This window comes from Lepus europaeus, chromosome 5 (genome assembly GCF_033115175.1).
Source record: "Lepus europaeus isolate LE1 chromosome 5, mLepTim1.pri, whole genome shotgun sequence".
NCBI classification, from domain to species: Eukaryota; Metazoa; Chordata; class Mammalia; order Lagomorpha; family Leporidae; genus Lepus; species Lepus europaeus.
This window is the reverse complement of record NC_084831.1, coordinates 3,127,463-3,144,972: the sequence shown is the minus strand read 5'-3', so window position 1 is coordinate 3,144,972 and position 17,510 is coordinate 3,127,463. Positions and strand designations below refer to the sequence as shown.

The 17,510-nt window shown below is 61.7% G+C and overlaps 1 protein-coding gene across 5 annotated transcripts in view; it reads left to right on the top strand.

The window, feature by feature from the left end:
• NPHP4 (nephrocystin 4) overlaps window positions 1-17,510 on the top strand; it is a 120,726-nt gene that overhangs the window by 15,438 nt on the left and 87,778 nt on the right. For 3 of the 5 annotated variants that reach the window (XM_062190336.1, XM_062190335.1, XM_062190334.1), the window contains exons 4-8: window positions 3,028-3,138; window positions 3,482-3,651; window positions 4,487-4,551; window positions 7,779-7,934; window positions 16,879-17,015. In XM_062190336.1, the coding sequence (XP_062046320.1) occupies window positions 3,028-3,138; window positions 3,482-3,651; window positions 4,487-4,551; window positions 7,779-7,934; window positions 16,879-17,015 (639 nt within the window). The other 2 variants (XM_062190337.1, XM_062190338.1) reach the window with 2 other exon arrangements.

Sequence of the window (17,510 nt, the reverse complement as noted above, 5' to 3'; positions counted from 1 at the left end):
TGCAGGTCACGTGGCCGGGCCCCCGGGGAAGGCGTTGCAGCCCCTTCTGGAAGACGGCGTCCGCAGAGCCCAATTTCAGGCCTGTCACTGCGGGTGAGAAATGGAAACGTGGCCCGAGGCAGAATGCTGTCTGTGTTCGAAGATGAAGGCATTAGGACAGGGGCGTTTAAATGATTTATTAATCTGTTTATCCTGTCAGGGAGGAAGCTTGTCCTACGCAGATGCGAGAGGTGATGTGGGGGTGACCGGGAGCCCATCTCTCCTGTGTCGGGTCCCCCTCCCGCAGCTAATTTGCTGGGCTTGACGGGAACTTCGTCACACAGGTGGCTGCCGAGGGTTGTGCGTCAGCGCGTGTGGCGCTGGCATTGAGTCGGTGTGTGCAGACTGAGGGCGTGGGCGCTGGCATTGGGTCGGTGTGTGCAGACTGAGGGCGTGGGCGCTGGCATTGAGTCGGTGTGTGCAGGCTGAGGGCGTGGGCACTGGCACTGCTCTGAGTGCCGTCTGCAGTTGTGCTGAGCCCCTGTGTTTTCTAGGTCCCTGTACGTTCCGCAGCGTGAGGCCGGCCCCACGCTGGAGGGTCCATAGGTGGGTTTGGGCAGAGCCGGTGTCCCGTCAGCAGTAATCCTGAGACAGCTGTCTGAACTGGCGTCGCCTGTCCGTCCGCCTTGCTCCCCGTGGCTGACTTCTGTCATTCCGGCTGGGTGCTTTAGATGCCGCGGTCGCACAGGAGACACAGCTCTGGGGCTCTGTTGGTGGCAGGAGGTTTTCTCTTGTGGGTAGACTGAGGGAGAAGCCGTAGCCATCCCAGAGCCGCTGGTCCATGGCTTCCTGTGGAGCCGTTCCAAGGTGACCTGGAGCTTGTATCAGCGTTGCCAATGTTTGTTTTCTCTGCCGAAAGTGAAAGTGAGTCGTGTTCCTAAACACGGAAGGTGAGAGGGCCACACACTTGACTTTGGGTGGGGCATTTTAGAGAGAGTTCTTGAGTCTTGGAAACAGAAACATGACTCTCTCCGTCCGTCCACTTGTCAGCGCTAAGTGGTCGTTATTTCATCATTTTGCAATAAGCGATAATAGAGTCAGGATTTATACCTCGGGCTGATGTGTTAATGTCCCTCTGTTACCCGGCTGACAGTCTGATCACAGGGAAGCTTCTCCTGGTGACACCGTGGTCACGGCTGGTTAACGGGGGGGGGGGTCCCCTGCGGGTTTCAGTCACAGCCCCCGGCCCCGCCCTGCGCGGGGGGTGCCTTGGTGCTCTGCGGGTGGCTTCTCTCCAGAGGTTTCGCTCCCAGCTTGGACGTTGGGTTTAGGGCCACCGAGTCCAGAGCCTCTGTTCCGTGTGGCCTTCGAGAGCAAGGGGGGACGCCCCTCCCTGTCGGCCACCCAGCCAGCGGCTCCGTTTCTGTCTCTGAGCTCTAACAACAACCATGTTCACGTCGTTGGGGCAGCAGAGGGGAGTTGCTTCCAGCCCTTCCAGCCGTGCGGTGGACTTGGCTCCCCGGGTGCTCCCTGCACTTCCCGTCCAGAGTCAGGGGCCTGTGTCGATTTAGGGCATGGAAAACCTTTCAAGATCAATGGGGATGCCGTCTGCTTGGCTTAGGTCCAAAAATACACTCTTAAAAATGTTTATTTAATTTGACAGGTAGAGAGACAGAGACAGAGATGAGAGAGAGGGAGAGAGAGAGAGGTGGGGGGATGTTGACCTTCCATCTGCTGGTTCATTCCCCAAATGCCAGCAACATCCAGGGCTGGGCCAAGCCCAAAGCCAGGAGTTGGGAGCTCCATCCAGGTGCCCCACAGCGGGGCAGGGACCCATCTACCGGAGCTGTCACCTGCCGCCTCCCAGGGCGTATTAGCAGGAAGCTGGGGATGGAGAGCAGAGCGGAGACTTGACCCCAGCACTCTGGTTCGGCCGTGAGTGTTGCAAGTGGTTTCTCACCGGCCGTGTCAAATGCCTGCCTCCTGAAATATGTCAAGAAAATGTTTCAAGGTGCTTTTAAAAATATTTATTTATTTGAAAGTCAGAGTGACAAAGAGAGAGAAGGAGAGACACACAGAGAATCTTCCATCTGCTGGTTCAGTCCCTAAATGGCTACAACTGTCCGGGCTGGGCCAGATTGAAGCCAGGAGCCTGGAACTCTCTCCGAGTCTTCCACGTGGGTCACGGGGGTCCAATCCTTGGACCATCCTCTGCTGCCTTCCTGGGCCTGGTAGCAGGGAGCTGATTGGAAGTGGAGCAGCTGGAACTTGAACCAGCATTCCGAGCTTAACCTGCTGCACTGCAACGCTGGTCTCTCAAGGTGATTTTTGAAGGCCGGCGCCGTGGCTTAACAGGCTAATCCTCCGCCTTGCGGCGCCAGCACACCGGGTTCTAGTCCTGGTTGGGGCACCGGATTCTATCCCGGTTGCCCCTCTTCCAGGCCAGCTCTCTGCTGTGGCCCGGGAAGGCAGTGGAGGATGGCTCAAATGCTTGGGCCCCGCACCCGCATGGGAGACCAGGAGAAACACCTGGCTCCTGGCTTTGGATCAGCAAGATGCGCCAGCCGCAGCGGCCATTGGAGGGTGAACCAACGGCAAAAAGACCTTTCTCTCTGTCTCTCTCTCTCTCACTATCCACTCTGCCTGTCAAAAAAAAAAAAGGTGATTTTTGTTGGAAAGAGGAATTCACTGGGCTCTGCACTGGGTGTAATTGCTTAGCACCTAAGACGTCCAAGGATCCCTCCTAAACACAGGGAGTTGAGCCTGGCCGTAGTCCCGTGTTGGGCACCTGGGTTTGATGTCCGGTTCTGGCTTCTGACTCGGACTTCCTGCTAATGTAGACCCTCAAGGGGCGGGGGGTGGCTGGACTCAATGGGCCCCAGCCCCCCCTCGGGAGACCTGGAATGACTTCCTGGGTCTTGTCTTTGGCCTGGCCCGGCTCCGTCCATGGCACTTGCAGGCGTTCAGGGAGTGAACCGGTGGACAGGAGCTGTGTGTGTCTCGTCTCTGTTTCTCTCTCTCTGCCTCTGAAATAAACAAATTAAAAAGCAGGTCAGACCGTTAGCCCAGATGGACAGACGGACCTTCATTCACGATGGCCACTCACCAGAGTCCTGGCGCGTCATGAAGTTTAGTGCCCTGGGCGTCAGGGGAGGCTTGGTAGGTGGGGTCCTGCCTGGTGCCGCCCACTCCTGGGGCAGGGAGAGTCGTGCACTGATCCTTGCTCCCTGGAGGGCCCAGGCCGGGGTGTTGGCTGGGGTGGGCGGCTCCTGCCCCGGGAGCAGAGTGCCGTCCCAGCCGTCGGCTCCTCCGAATGAGAAGCTCCCGTGGCAGCTTTTGGTTCTGTGGGGGGTCTCGTTCTCTCCCCTCGCTCCCTGGGGAGGGTGCGGCCTTCTGTGCAAGGGCACGTGGCAGGGAGACGCGGTCCTGGTGCTGTGTGCGTGAGAGGGTCCTGGGTGAAGGCTGTGGACGGCCGGGCCATCCTCCGCCTTCTGTTTTGCAGCCCCTGTATTTTCATACCTCCTTAAACCACCCGAATATCGTGGCTGTGGTAGAAGTGGTCGCCGAAGGCAAGAAACGGGACGGGGCCGTGCAGTCGCTGTCGTGTGGGTTTGGAATCCTGCGGATCTTCAACAAGCCAGACTCCCCCAGCGCCGCCTCCCAGGACAAACGGTATCTTCCTGCTGTGAACCCCGCGGGTTTCCCGGCGTCCTTGTGCGGTGACGCTACTGCTCATCCCTTGGTGACAGCAGACACCTGGGTTGTCATCTCAGGCTGCTGTGTGTCCCCCGCGCAGCCACGGGTGCTTCCTGTGTTGGGCTGCGGCTGGCTTTGCTCACTGACTTCTCATCAAGCCCAGTGTGAACACTGCTCCCAGGTGTTGGGGTGGACGTGGCTGGGTGTGGGCTGAAGTCCCGCCCCGCGCCCCGCCTCTGACTCCCTGTGCGGTGTTAGGCAGGTTATTCGGGTCTTTGGTCCTGAGTTCCCTCCTCTGTGTGTGAGGATAATCACAGTGCACAGCTCACGGGGGCTGCTGTGTGTTGGGTCCTGAGCTCGTCCCCCACAGGCACCCAGTGAGCAGAGGGTGTCCACAGACACTGGCCGAGCGCCTCCCTGTGCCGGGCCCTGTTCAGGAGCCGGATGTGCCAAGGTGGCTCATACGGGATCCTTCCAGCCGGGACCTGCTTCCCACATCCCTCTCCGGACCGGGGCTTCTCAGCCTTGGCCCCACGGCCACTTCGGGCTGGGTGGTTTTGGTGGTGGGGGCTGAACTCTGCATTGTCGGGTGTCTGTTAGCAGCGCCCTGGCTTCTGCCCCTGGTGTCGTGTGTGCAGTGTGCCAGCCACAGGCTTTCTAGACCCCTGGGGCGAGATCCCCCTGCCTGAGAGCCTCCTGCGGCACCGCACTCCGTGGGTTCTGCAGTGGGCGGGTGCTGGCCCCGGCGCGCCTGGCCTCTGGTGACTGTGTGGATGCAGAGGGTCATGTGGTCCCTGGGCTTGTTTTCCAGGTTGAAGCTTTACCATGGCAGCCCCCGAGCCCTCCTGCACCCGCTTCTCCAGGACCCCGTGGAACGTGAGTCCAGCACCCCTGTCGACGGTTTTCCGGCCCAGCCCCGTGCTGTCGGCTCTTGACGGAAGCTGTCCGCTCGGCTCGTTGGTTTCACAGGTTTGGGCAGAATTACCGTGGACTTGGAGTTGGGCATAACTTAAAGAACTGGAGTGCACCAGCCCAGAAGGAGGACAGTGCCCTGTGAGGACGTGGCCCTGGGAAGGGGAGCTGGCCTCCTTGTCCCCCGACAATGCCGTCCGTCACTTCACTGGCCACCAGGTGCTCAGTGAGGCCTTGAACTGGGAGGTCGCTCATCACCCCAGCCCGCAGGGCCCTCCCCATCTATGCTGACCCGAGGTGGAGCGTTCAGTGGGAAAACCCACCGGACCCTCGTCTTCTGGAAGGTGCAGAGGGAACTGCCCACAGCGGGGTGGGGGCTTCCTGCTGTGCCTGGGACTGGCGCCTGCCAGGGATTCAGAGGGAAGGATGTGGGGGCCCCTGTGCCTGCCCCTGGGAGGGTGGTCTGCCTGGGGGTGCTGCCTGGCTCCCTGTGTGTGGCCTGTGCTAGAGGCCAGCCGACACCCCGCACTGGAGCTGGTGACGGTCTGTTGATGGGAAGGGATCAGTCAGAAGCGTCGTCCTGTTAGGAACATTGGCCCTGGGGTTACTGTGCAGCTGCATTGAGCTCCTCGTCTGCCCTGAGCTGCTCTCCTGCGGTACCCGTAGGACCAGGGCGTGTCTGTGTGCACGTGTGTGATCACTGGTGTGTGTGCACTGGTGTGTGTGTGCACGTGTGTGTGCACACTGGGTGTGTGCACACTGGGCATGTGTGTGTGCACACTGGGCGTGTGTGTGCACACTGGGAGTGTGTGTGTGCACACTGGGCGTGTGTGTGAACACTGGGAGTGTGTGTGTGAACACTGGGAGTGTGTGTGCACGTGTGTGATCACTGGGTGTGTGTGTGTGCGCACTGGGCGTGTGTGTGCACACTGGGAGTGTGTGTGCACGTGTGTGCACACTGGCAGTGTGTGTGAACACTGGGCGTGTGTGTGAACACTGGGAGTGTGTGTGCACGTGTGTGATCACTGGGTGTGTGTGCACGTGTGTGTGAACACTGGGTGTGTGCGCGCACGTGTGTGAACACTGGGTGTGTGTGTGCACACTGGGAGTGTGAGTGCACGTGTGATCGCTGGGTGTGTGTGCACATGTGTGTGAACACTGAGTGTGTGTGTGCACCTGTGTCTGTGCACGTGTGTGATCACTGGGTGTGTGTGTGTGAACACTGGGCATGTGTGTGTGATCACCGGGTGTGTGTGCATGTGTGTGCACACTAGGCATGTGTTTGTGCACGTGTGTGTGCATAGTGAGCGTGTGTGTGCACGTGTGAACACTGGGCATGTGTGTGTGCAAGTGTGTCTGTGTGAACAGCGGGCACATATGTTTGAACACTGTGTGCATGTGAACACTGGGCACGTGTGTTTGAACACTGTGTGAACACTGGGCGTGTGTGTGTGCACGTGTGTGTGTATATGTGAACACTGGGCACGTGTGTCTGAATACTGTGTGTGTGAACACTGGGCGTGTGTGTGTGCATGTGTGTGTGTATATGTGAACACTGGGCACGTGTGTTTGAATACTGTGTGTGTGAACACTGCGCGTGTGTGTTTTTTTTTAAGATTTATTTATTTATTTGAAAGAGTTACAGAGAGATGGGGCAGAGAGAGACAGAGAAGTTTTCCATCTGCTGGTTCACTCCCCAGATGGCTGGAGCTGGTCCGAGGGGCCTAAGCACTTGGGCCATCTTCTGCTGCTTTCCCAGGCCATAGCAGAGAACTGGATTGGATGTGGAGCAGCTCGGTCTTGAACCGGCAACCATATGGGATGCCAGTACTACAGGTGGTAGCTTTACCCACCATGCCACAGCGCTGGCCCCGGGCACGTGTGTTTGGACACTGTACGTGTGCAGTTTCTCGGTGTTCTGGGCTGTGCAGGGGCCGTGAGGGGCCTCAGCCGTGGGGGTGTCAGCTCCTCCCTCCAGTCGGCATTTCCAGAAATGTGCTGGGCGTGGTGGTGCAGCCACATGGCCGTGAATTCCCACCTGAACTGTGTGAAAGCCCCGCCCCTCATGGGTTCCTGCGGTCCCTCCTGGGCCCTTGGCTGGACACAGATGGACAGGGGTAGACGTGCCTCACGCTGCCGCTTCCCTCCGGGGGAGGGTTTCCTGTGCCCCTCTCACGGCTGCCTGGTTTTGCAGTCTTCTCCACCGGCACACTCAGGTTCAGTAGGACAGGAGGTGGGAGCCACGCCCCCAGGGTGATTGGCAGGCGGGGGTGAGGGCCCCAGGGCCTGCTGTGTCGCCTCGTTTCCCGTGCTGGCCACGTGGGAAAGCCTTCTGGGGGCATTTTCAAGTTTCAAAGCAGGCAGACCCCGTTTTGGAGAGTTGGAGTGAAGCCCGCAGTCGCTGTTGGTTTCTCTCTGAATACCGCGGTTCCCGTTCAGCTCACATTTATGAAGTCAGAAGACGAGTGAGCTGAATGCCGCTCTTAGCGGCCTCTGCAGCGTGGCCGCAGCCAGGCCTCAGTAGCCAGACTGGCCTGGGATGCCCTGGTGTGCCTCGGGAGGTGCTGAGGTCCCTGTCGCTGGAGGAAACCAAGCCCGAGCAGGACTGGCTGCTGGTGGGCGTGAGAAGGCCCTGTGCTTCCAGGGGATGCTCCCTGCTGCAGTCCTGTCTCTGGTGGTGCCTCTGCCTCCACCCCGGGCACCCTCTCCCTCCCTGGGCTGCAGGTCCGAGCCCGTCTCCGTCTCCCCAGGGGGAGAGGTTGGGGGGCAAAGCTTCTTCCTGCTGCTTCCCTGCGTGTCCAGTCTCGCTCACGGGGGGCTTCCTGTTGTCCTGTGTGCCGTGGGCACTGGTGTGTCTGGCCTCGAGGTCTGGGCTCTGTCTCCGACGCCAGCTGCCCTCCAGTGCTGTCCGGCACCAGTGTGGTGCTGACTCCGGAGCCTGTGACGGAGGCGCCGCACGCCAGTCCCCGGCCCTTGTCCCTCGGGGAGAGGCGGGCAGGGAGCTTGTCAGCTTGGATGCGCACTGACCTCTTAAGAGCACCCCTGCGGGCAGGCGTTGCCTCCTGGGGGCTGAGCTAGCAGCCATTTCCCTGGCTTCAGATAACTTCGTGTTCTGTCTGGGATTTCTTCCCGGGACGCTCGGCTTCTTGGCGGCTCTGGTCCCAGACGTCAGCTGGTGTTTTCTCCCGCAGACAACAAACACATGACCCTGATCGAGAGCTGCAGCCTGCAGTACAGCCTGAAGCCGCACCCGCCGCTGGAGCCGGCGCTCCACCTCCTGCCCGAGAACCTCCTGGTGTCTGGGCTGCAGCCCATCCCCGGCCTCCTCCCCGCGCACGGGGACACGGGTAAGGGCTTCTCTGTGTCTCCAGCCGGCGGTTCCGGAGAGACGGCTGCTCTGGCAGGGGGTCACGGGGAGGGGAGGGCGGCGGCAGCCATCGGGCACACGGTCCCTTCCCTCGGTCGTCTCTGTCTTCGCTCGGTGGTGTCTGTCCGCGGCCGGGGAGGCCGCCGCTGCTGGGCGTCCGTTCCCTGGGCTGTGGTAGCAGTGACTTGGGCTGTTTGTGGTTGAGGCAGAATCTGTAGGGTGCAGAATTCACCATTAACCCCTTTCAGGCAGATGGCTCCGTGGCATTGTGTCCGCCCACCGGCCTTAACGGCGCCCTCACCTGCACGGCCTTCCCGTCTTCCCAGGCTGGACCCTGTGGTGTAGGCGCTGCCCCGCCTGCCTCCCCGGCTCCTGCAGCCCCAGCCCCGTCTCTGTCTCTGTGGCTGCTCCAGGTGCCCTGCCCTCCCCCAGCCTGGGCACACAGCGCGGGTCAGTTTGTGACTTCCTGAGCCAGTGCCGGGTCCATCTGTGAGTGGCTTGGGCTCATGGAGGCTCCATCGTGTGGACCCAACTGGCCGTCGATCCGTCCACCCTTCCCTCCATGGGCACCGCGGCTGCTTCTGCCTTTTGGTTCAGGCGGTGGTGCTGCTGTGACACACGGGTGCGACTTGATGAGTTTTGGAAACTGAAATTTAGGGGAGAGGCCACGGGCTCCGGTGTGGTGTTCAGAGGTCGGTTCCTGGGGGCCTTGGGTCAGCCCCTGCACAGCTGTGGGACGTTGTGGGGTGTGTGCTGCTTCTGGGTGGGGCCCTGTGCTCTGGCTGGCTGTGGAGGTGGGCGTGGGGACCACCGGCCTTTCCCACAGGTGCCTGTGGAGGGATTCCTGGCGCCAGTGGAAGCTGTGTTCATGCCGCTCGGTTCAGGGAGGAGCAGGCTCTGGCCCTGAGCGTGGACGGCTGAGGGCCTGGGAAGCGATGTGCTCGCTGTTAGGCGGAAGTGCCCAGGACCCTGAAGGAAGGAAGCCGCTGCACCCCAGACTCGCGAGTCAACCCCGGTGTCATCGCTGAGTGTGGCGTGGGGTTGGCCTGGGCTGGGCTGGGGTGCAGGGGGTCAGCTGTCGGTGGGATCGCTGAGCGTGGCGTGGGGTTGGCCTGGGCTGGGCTGGGGTGCAGGGGGTCAGCTGTCGGTGGGATCGCTGAGTGTGGCGTGGACATTGGGCTGGGCTGGCTGGGGTGCAGGGGGTCAGCTGTCGGTGGGATCGCTGAGCGTGGCGTGGGGTTGGCCTGGGCTGGGCTGGGGTGCAGGGGGTCAGCTGTCGGTGGGATCGCTGAGTGTGGCGTGGACATTGGGCTGGGCTGGGCTGGGGTACAGGGGGTCAGCTGTCGGTGGGATCGCTGAGTGTGGCGTGGGGTTGGCCTGGGCTGGGCTGGGTGCAGGGGTCAGCTGTCGGTGGGATTGCTGAGCGTGGCGTGGGGTTGGCCTGGGCTGGGCTGGGGTGCAGGCAGGTCAGCTGTCGGTGGGATCGCTGAGCGTGGCGTGGGGTTGGCCTGGGCTGGGCTGGGTGCAGGCAGGTCAGCTGTCGGTGGGATCGCTGAGCGTGGCGTGGGGTTGGCCTGGGCTGGGCTGGGTGCAGGCAGGTCAGCTGTCGGTGGGATCACTGAGCGTGGCGTGGACATTGGGCTGGGATGGGCTGGGTGCAGGGGGTCACCTGTCGGTGGGATCGCTGAGCGTGGCGTGGGGTTGGCCTGGGCTGGGCTGGGGTGCAGGGGGTCAGCTGTCGGTGGGATCGCTGAGCGTGGCGTGGGGTTGGCCTGGGCTGGGCTGGGCTGGGGTGCAGGGGGTCAGCTGTCGGTGGGATCGCTGAGCGTGGCGTGGACATTGGGCTGGGATGGGCTGGGTGCAGGGGGTCAGCTGTCGGTGGGATCGCTGAGCGTGGCGTGGGGTTGGCCTGGGCTGGGCTGGGGTGCAGGGGGTCAGCTGTCGGTGGGATCGCTGAGCGTGGCGTGGGGTTGGCCTGGGCTGGGCTGGGTGCAGGGGGTCAGCTGTCGGTGGGATCGCTGAGTGTGGCGTGGGGTTGGCCTGGGCTGGGCTGGGGTGCAGGGGGTCAGCTGTCGGTGGGATCGCTGAGCGTGGCGTGGACATTGGGCTGGGATGGGCTGGGTGCAGGGGGTCAGCTGTCGGTGGGATCGCTGAGTGTGGCGTGGGGTTGGCCTGGGCTGGGCTGGGTGCAGGGGGTCAGCTGTCGGTGGGATCTCTGAGCGTGCCGTGGGTGTTGGGCTGGGCATGGTGCCCGTGTTGTTATCTGAATTAGTGAATTTCTCGGGTGGGTCCATGGCAGTCATCACTACCACAATGTGGTCCCTGTCCAGCCGCCCTGAGAAGTGATGAGGAACGAGGACTGAGAAATTAACCGTGAGCAGGAGCCAGCTGGACGCTGAGGTTTGGATCTTTTTTTTTTTTGACAGGCAGAGTGGACAGTGAGAGAGAGAGAGAGAGAGAGAGAAAGGTCTTCCTTTTTGCCGTTGGTTCACCCTCCAATGGCCGCTGTGGCCGGCGCATCACGCCGATCCGAAGCCAGGAGCCAGGCGCTTCTCCTGGTCCCCCATGCGGGTGCAGGGCCCAAGCACTTGGGCCATCCTCTACTGCCTTCCCGGGCCACAGCAGAGAGCTGGCCTGGAAGAGGGGCAACCGGGATAGAATCCGGCACCCCAACCGGGATTAGAACCCGGTGTGCTAGCGCCGCAAGGCAGAGGATTAGCCTGTTAAGCCACGGCACTGGCCGAGGTTTGGATCTTTTGTGGGTCACGTGACAGGGGTCCTGCTGCCCTGCTGGGGTGGGGTGGCCCAGGTGGCAGCAGTTGGTGCCTGTGACATTGCAGCCGTGAGTGACAGTTGAAGCTGTTGCTGTTGTCACCGCATGAGCAGGGACTCTGCAGGCCATGGAGTTGCACCCGACCCAGCTCCTCAGCCCCCGGCCCCTCCCGTGGCCGTCTGGGGGGAGACACCGTGTTGCTGGGCCAGTGACCCTGAAGCAGCTGTTTCTGCAGAGCCCGTGCCGACCCTCTGCTTTCGGCTGGTTGCACCGCCGGAGTGTGCGCTGAATTCGAGATGGAGACGTCCCCGGGGGCTGTGGTCGCTGGAGCCTGTGCCGGCCTGGGGGCTCCTTGCAGGCCCCAGGGGTCTCTGCTTCCAGGCTGTCAGTGGGAAGGGGCTCCTGCTTGCTGGGAGCTTGCCAGCAGTCATCTCCTCTACAGGGCACTCGTGGGAGTCCCGGATAAAATGGATCATCGTACAGTGGGGAGTGCTTCCCCCGGGAGCCGTGTCATTCCTGGGAACTGTGTTCCTGGGCAAAGACTTGGTAACAGATAGAGCCAGGCCCAGTCACAGGGTGAGGGTGGCGCCGCCCCGCCGGCAGGGGCAGCGGGGCACGGCGGGCTCTGGGTGCTGCTGTCGGCTGTCTGCATGCGCGATGGTTTCCGGTGTGTGGTGAGGCTCTGGGCGGTGCTGGTGGTGCCTGCCCGCCCCTCGCCGCGAGAGCCCAGGGGACTTCCTGACCTCCCCAGGCCTCTGTTCTCCAGTGAAATGGGGACGGCGATCGGCCTGCTCTCGGAGCTGTGTTTGGGGAGGAGTGGGACGGTGGGTGAGGCACCTGTGTTGCTCTTCGATCGTGAGAATTCTGTCCTGAATTCAGCCGGGTGCTGTCCTGCTAGGGTCGAGCGGCCGGGTTCCTCCCCATTAGCCCTTCAGACACAGCTCCTGCCACGTCCAACGTGGTGGCTGAGGCCGGCTTGAGAGCTGGGTGGTTATACACATGGCCCAGAGAGGGCTGCCGAGTGGAGATGCCCCCCTGCCCTCGCCCTTCTGGGCCCAGGATTCAGAGGTGCTGCCCTGTGCACCTGTGTCCTGGAGGGAGCTGGCCTTTCCTGCCCACGCCGCTCCCTGGGCAGACACGTGCTTCCTCTCTCTGTGTGGACTGGTCAGGACTCCTGGACGGCTCCTGGATCCGGGGGTGCCTGTGCCCCGCGTCACGGGGGATACAGAGCCCAGTCTGGGCGCCTTCCCGGGACACTGGGCCTCTGCCACCGTCCCAGCTGCCCTTGCTGAGTTGTTGCTCCTTGCGGTCCTTCTTGTCGAAGGTCTCCTGGAGATGGCCAGTGGCTGGGCGGCAGGGCAGGCAGCTCCGGCCCGGGGCTGGGCACAGTTGGGAGGCCTCCGGCCAGGCTCTGCCAGGCTGTGCTGTTTGGAGAGCCTCAGGTCGTCCTCTCGTGGGATGGGGTTCAGTGATCCCGTGTGCATGGTGACTTTCTCGAATGGACGTGCAGGAGTAACGAGAGTCGAAGTCTGGGGTGGACGCTGTTTCTGGCCTTCCCAGCTCAGGACACAGAGATCTGGGGAACAGCGGTGCCTGCTCCTGGGGCCCAGCTGTGGGGTTTGCACCAGACTTACAGAGAAGGAGAAAGAGAAAACGTCCATTCTCTGTTCGCCCCCTGTATGGCCCCGATGCCTCGGCTGGGCTGGGCCAAAGCAAGGGGCTGGGAGCTGCTTCTGGGTCTCCCAGCTGGGTGCAGGGGCCCAAGGACCTGGGCCGTCTTCCACTGCTTTCCCAGGTGCATTAGCAGGGAGCTGGATCGGAAGTGGGGCAGCCGGGACACCAACTGGTGCCCACATGGGATGCCGGCACTGCAGGCAGAGGCTTAACCTTCTGTGCCACAGCACCGGCCCTTGTATTTCAGGATCTGCGGCTCATTGGCGCCTACCGCCACCTGGGAGGTTCCTGAGTCTCACACCCCGTAGGCAGTGCTGTCAGCCCAGGACCACAGAGCTGGGCTGGCCGGACACTGCCCTCGTCCTGTGGCAGGTCCTGCTTCTGGGAGTGACCGTCTTGCACCAGCAGTTCTGCGGCCCCTGCAGTGTGGGACTCCGTGGGGGCGGCCCGTTGGGTCTTCCGTGGCCGCAGCGTCTTGGCCAGCTCCTGAGCTTGAGTTTCCGGCACCCTGGGCTCCGGACCACGGTGCCGGGCTTCCTGCCGCCCTGCAGCCCTTTCTGGTCTTGGCTCCTCGTCCAGTGTGGCTCACGGGGTGGGTGAAGCCCTGAGCCTGGGCTCTCCTTGCGTTCCTGCTGCGGCTGTGCAGGGCTAGATGGGTTGGCTGTGTTCACCTTTCAGGTGTGTTTTAGGGTCCTAGGGGGTAGGTGCAGCTGCCCAGCTGCCTGGGGGCTGCGTGCTGGGGCTGTGAGGGGCCAGGAGGATGTGGAGTTAGCCCCCTTCCTGTTTCTGTAGATAGGGTGTGGATGCAGGGTGCCGGTCCCCTCTGCCCTTGGCAGAGGGGGGCTCAGGTGTGCATGCTCACTGGCAGGATGTCAGGTGAGATGAGTGACAGAAGCCCGCGGGGGCCCATGAGATGGTCCCAGCTGTGTCAGGGCTGAAGATGGGGCTCAGAGCACAGAGGAGGCACAGGGCTTGTCAGGAACACAGGGCAGGCTGGGGCAGGGGCTGGGGCGGCCTCGCCTGGAGCTGGTGCACCCCCGTCCTTGACCGGCTCTGGTGGCCCGTGGCGGCTCTAGCCTGCCACGTGGGACCGTCTGAAGCAGTGCGCTGCTGTGGGCGCCCTTGTGGGTCATGGTCCTGAGAAAGGCCCCATCCACGAGCTGCACAGGCTGAAGTCTTGTCATGCAGAGAGGAGCGGCTGTGCCTGCCCCGGTGAGCTCGGCCTCGTGGTGTGGGCCGCGCCCCGGCCTCCCTGACCCTGTTTGCTCGCCCTGGCAGCTGGGCTTCGGGGCCTCCTCTGCTGCACGCTCCTCTTGCCCTGCTTTGCTGCGACGCTCCGGCGGCTCCGGGGGTGGTGGCTGGCGCCGGGCGTCGTCCCAGGGACCGTGCCCGACGTCCTCAGCTCTCCGTTTAGCTCCTCCGTGGGCCCAGCTGGCCGCCTTCCTGCCCGGGGAAGCCAGAACGGTCCAGAGCAGGGCCCGTGTGGCTCTCTGTGGCTGCAGTGCCGCGTGGCCACCTCGCCGCTCCTGGAGCCCCACCTGTCGAGGGGGCTCCTCGCTTTCCCGTTCGCTATCCACGGCACGGGGTGGGGGGGGGATCTCAGCGCAGAACTTGCTCCAGACCTCGCTTGGCCACTGCTCCCTCGGGTGGACCTCATGCACTCCTGTGCTCTTAAATCGTGCACAGCAGGTAGAGCTGCCGCCCACAGCGTCTGCATCCTGTGTGGGCACCGGTTCGTGTCCCGGCTGCGCTGCTTCTGATCCAGCTCCCTGCTGATGGCCTGGGAAAAGCAGCAGAAGGTGGCCCAAACGTTTGGGCCCCTGCCACCTACATGGGAGACCCTGACAAAGCTCCTGGCTTTGGCCTGGCCCCGCCCTGGCTGTTGTGGCCACCTGGGGAGCGAATCATTGGATGGAAGATCTCTTTCTCTCTAACTCTGACTTTCAAATAAGTAAATAAATCTTTAAAAAACATTGTGCTAAAATGCAACGAAATTTACCATCGTATCATTTTTCAGTGGTCAGTGGTATTCAGTCCATCCCAATAGGTGACCATCGCTCTTTCCATCTTTAGAACTGTTTTGTTAGGCCGGCGCCGCGGCGCAACAGGCTAATCCTCCGCCTTGCGGGGCCGGCACACCGGGTTCTAGTCCCAGTTGGGGCACCGGATTCTGTCCCGGTTGCCCCTCTTCCAGGCCAGCTCTCTGCTGTGGCCAGGGAGTGCAGTGGAGGATGGCCCAAGTCCTTGGGCCCTGCACCCCATGGGAGACCAGGAGAAGCACCTGGCTCCTGCCTTCGGATCAGCGCGGTGCGCCAGCCGCAGCGCGCCGGCCACGGCGGCCATTGGAGGGTGAACCAACGGCAAAAAGGAAGACCTTTCTCTCTGTCTCTCTCTCACTGTCCGCTCTGCCTGTCAAAAAAACCAAAGAAACAAACAAAAAAAAGAACTGTTTTGTTCTCCCAGACAGACCCTGTCCCTGAGCAGCTCCCTGGTCCCCAGCCTCGGGCACCCACTGAGCTGCCCGCTGACCCTGACCCTGACCGCGACCGCACTCGGGAGCCCACATAGCTGCTGGTCTTCTGTGACTGGCTTCTTTCCCCTAGCAGCACGCTGTAGCCCAGGCCAGAGTCTCCTTCCTCTTACGGCTGAACAAGACCCTGTCCCCCTGCGGATACTGGGTGCTTCCACCTTCGTCTGTTGTGAATGAGGCTGCCTGCACTAGAAAGAGAAATTACATTTGTTTATTTCCATCTAATTGAACGGCAGATAGATAGAGAGATAGATAGATATTGAGATTTATCCATCTGCTGGTTCTCTCCCAAAATGCAACAGCCAGACTGGGCCAGGCCAAAGGCAGGAGCCGGTAGCTCCATCTGTCACCCACATGGACGGCAGAGGCCCAAGCACTTGAGCCATCATCATCTGCTGCTTCCCAGGGTCATTAGCTGGAAGCTGGGTCAGAGCGGAGCCGCTGGGACTCGAACCTGTGCTCCAGCGTGGAGTGCAGGGCTCCTAAGAGGCGGCCTGCCTGGGCCGAGACCTGTGCCCCGCGGCCTGCACTTCCAGTCGGTCTGGTGCTTTGGCATCTGTTCTGCTGTAAACACATTTTTAGATCCCGAAAGGAACGTAGCAATGTTCTGTTTGGAAGCAGCAAGCCTAATGCATGTTGTGATGGGGAAAACGGAAAACCCTGAAGGGGGAGGCGAGACGATTGGTGATCACTGCCCCCAGGTATACAGGAGTCCATGCAGATGTTTTTAAATGAAGTTGATGGGGGGGGGGGGGGGAACCAACGTAATCCATAAACTGTACTTTGGAAATTTATACTTACTAAATAAAAAAAAATTCCTAAATAAATAAATAAATAAATGAAGTTGACCCCAAAAGGAGTGATGTGCAGTTGTTGTTTTGCTCGGTTGGTGTTCAGTCCTCAGAGAGCCTTGGGCAGCAGCGCGTGCTCTGACTCGGCTGGATCAGCAGTGGTTTATTGGCGGTCCCCTATTGTGGACCATTTGATTGTCCTGGCTTTTCGGTACCACGTGGCCTGGTGAGTGTCCTTGCCGTGACTCCTCGCTCCCGCCCCTGGTGTTTTCCTGGACTCAGTGTCGGAAGTGGCCTTACTGGTGTGGGAGCCGTGGGCTGTTTGTGGGGCTTTGGGGGTGTGTGAGGCCTTTGGGGTCCCTAACACTGTCTCCCAGCAAGGGCAGCGTCCTCGCCACGGAGGGTTAACCCCGTGTTTTCTGTTTTCCTCTTTGGAACTTTAAACTGTTTAAAAAAAGTATCCAAGACCTTGAGCCTAAATGTGTGAATTGTCACAAAGACAGGAAGGGGAGGAGCCGCGATCTGAGAAGATGAGAAGGTTCCACGGGGCCGTGCGTTTGCCGGACGCTGCGGCCCCTCTGGCTTCACCGTCGTCTGCTCCAGGGGCCGGGAGAAGGGCTCTTCCTTCTCAGCTGAGTTTGTCCTGTGACGCCCTAAGCGAGATGCCGGGAGCCATCAGCCTTCTGGTCCCCAAGGAGCTCCAAGGACAGGGGCGTCTGGGCCAGGCGGGGACTTGTCTCCCGGGCCAGCCCAGGCCGCGTTCGTCCACGCGTCGCCTCGACGTGCTCACCGGTATCCCGGCGTGTTTCCAGCTGTTCGGGGCGAGATGGCACTGTTGGCTGTGTTCTTCCTACAGGAAGGAAGGGACCCAGGGACAGCAGGCTGGAGGGGTGCAGGCGTCACCTTGCGTCTCGTCCTCTGTGTCTCTGAATTGTCGGGGTGTGAAATTTGTTCCCAGAGGAAGTTTGGGGTACAGCTTGGGTGTGTGTTCACTTGGCTTCGCGGCTGGGTGTGACAGTGGCGGCTCTGGCTGGCGGTGTGTCTGCACGCCTGCCCGTGTGCGCTGTCCTGCCCGTGGCTGCCCCGCGCAGGGCCAGCCCGCGTCTGGCCGTCTGCCTCCGAGGATGATCTCACGCTGGCCCTCTCGCTGTTCCAGGCGATGCCCTGCGGAAGCCCCGCCTGCAGAAGTGTGTCACGTGGTTCTTGGACGACGTGTTCTTCACCCTGTACCCCTCCCTTGAGAAGTTCGAGGAGGAGCTGCTGGACCTCCTGGTCGGCGACCACTTCCGAGAGGTACCGTCCCCTGGGCAGGGTGGGGCGAGTGACAGCTGGCGACCGGGCCTGCTGGAAGAGGGACGCTCCTGCTGCCCCGGAGTGGTGATTAAGCGGGTGAGAGGACCCCCGGCCTGGCAGCCCAGCCCCCATAGCCTCCGGCTGTCCTCGCCTGGACGCTGCTTGCTCTGGTTCCACCAGGTGTAGATGGGTCTCTAACCCGTGGAGCCCTGCCTGCTTTTGACCTGGGAGTGAAATCGTCCTTTTTTCGCTGTTTTGTTCTTTTGCCCAGCGTGGTGCACCTGCGAGATTCTCTCTCGCAGCTGGTGCAGCTGTCCGCCCACTTTCCCAGTTCTACAGCGTGTCACCACGTGTGCTGTGAGTGCACACGATTCGCTGGTCCACGCCACTGCTGCTGGACTTGTGGGCGGCGCTTGGCTTGGGGCCGTTGGGACCCTGCAGAGAGCATCCCTGTGTGCGTCCTGGCTCTGACTACGCTCCTGATCAGGGAGTTGA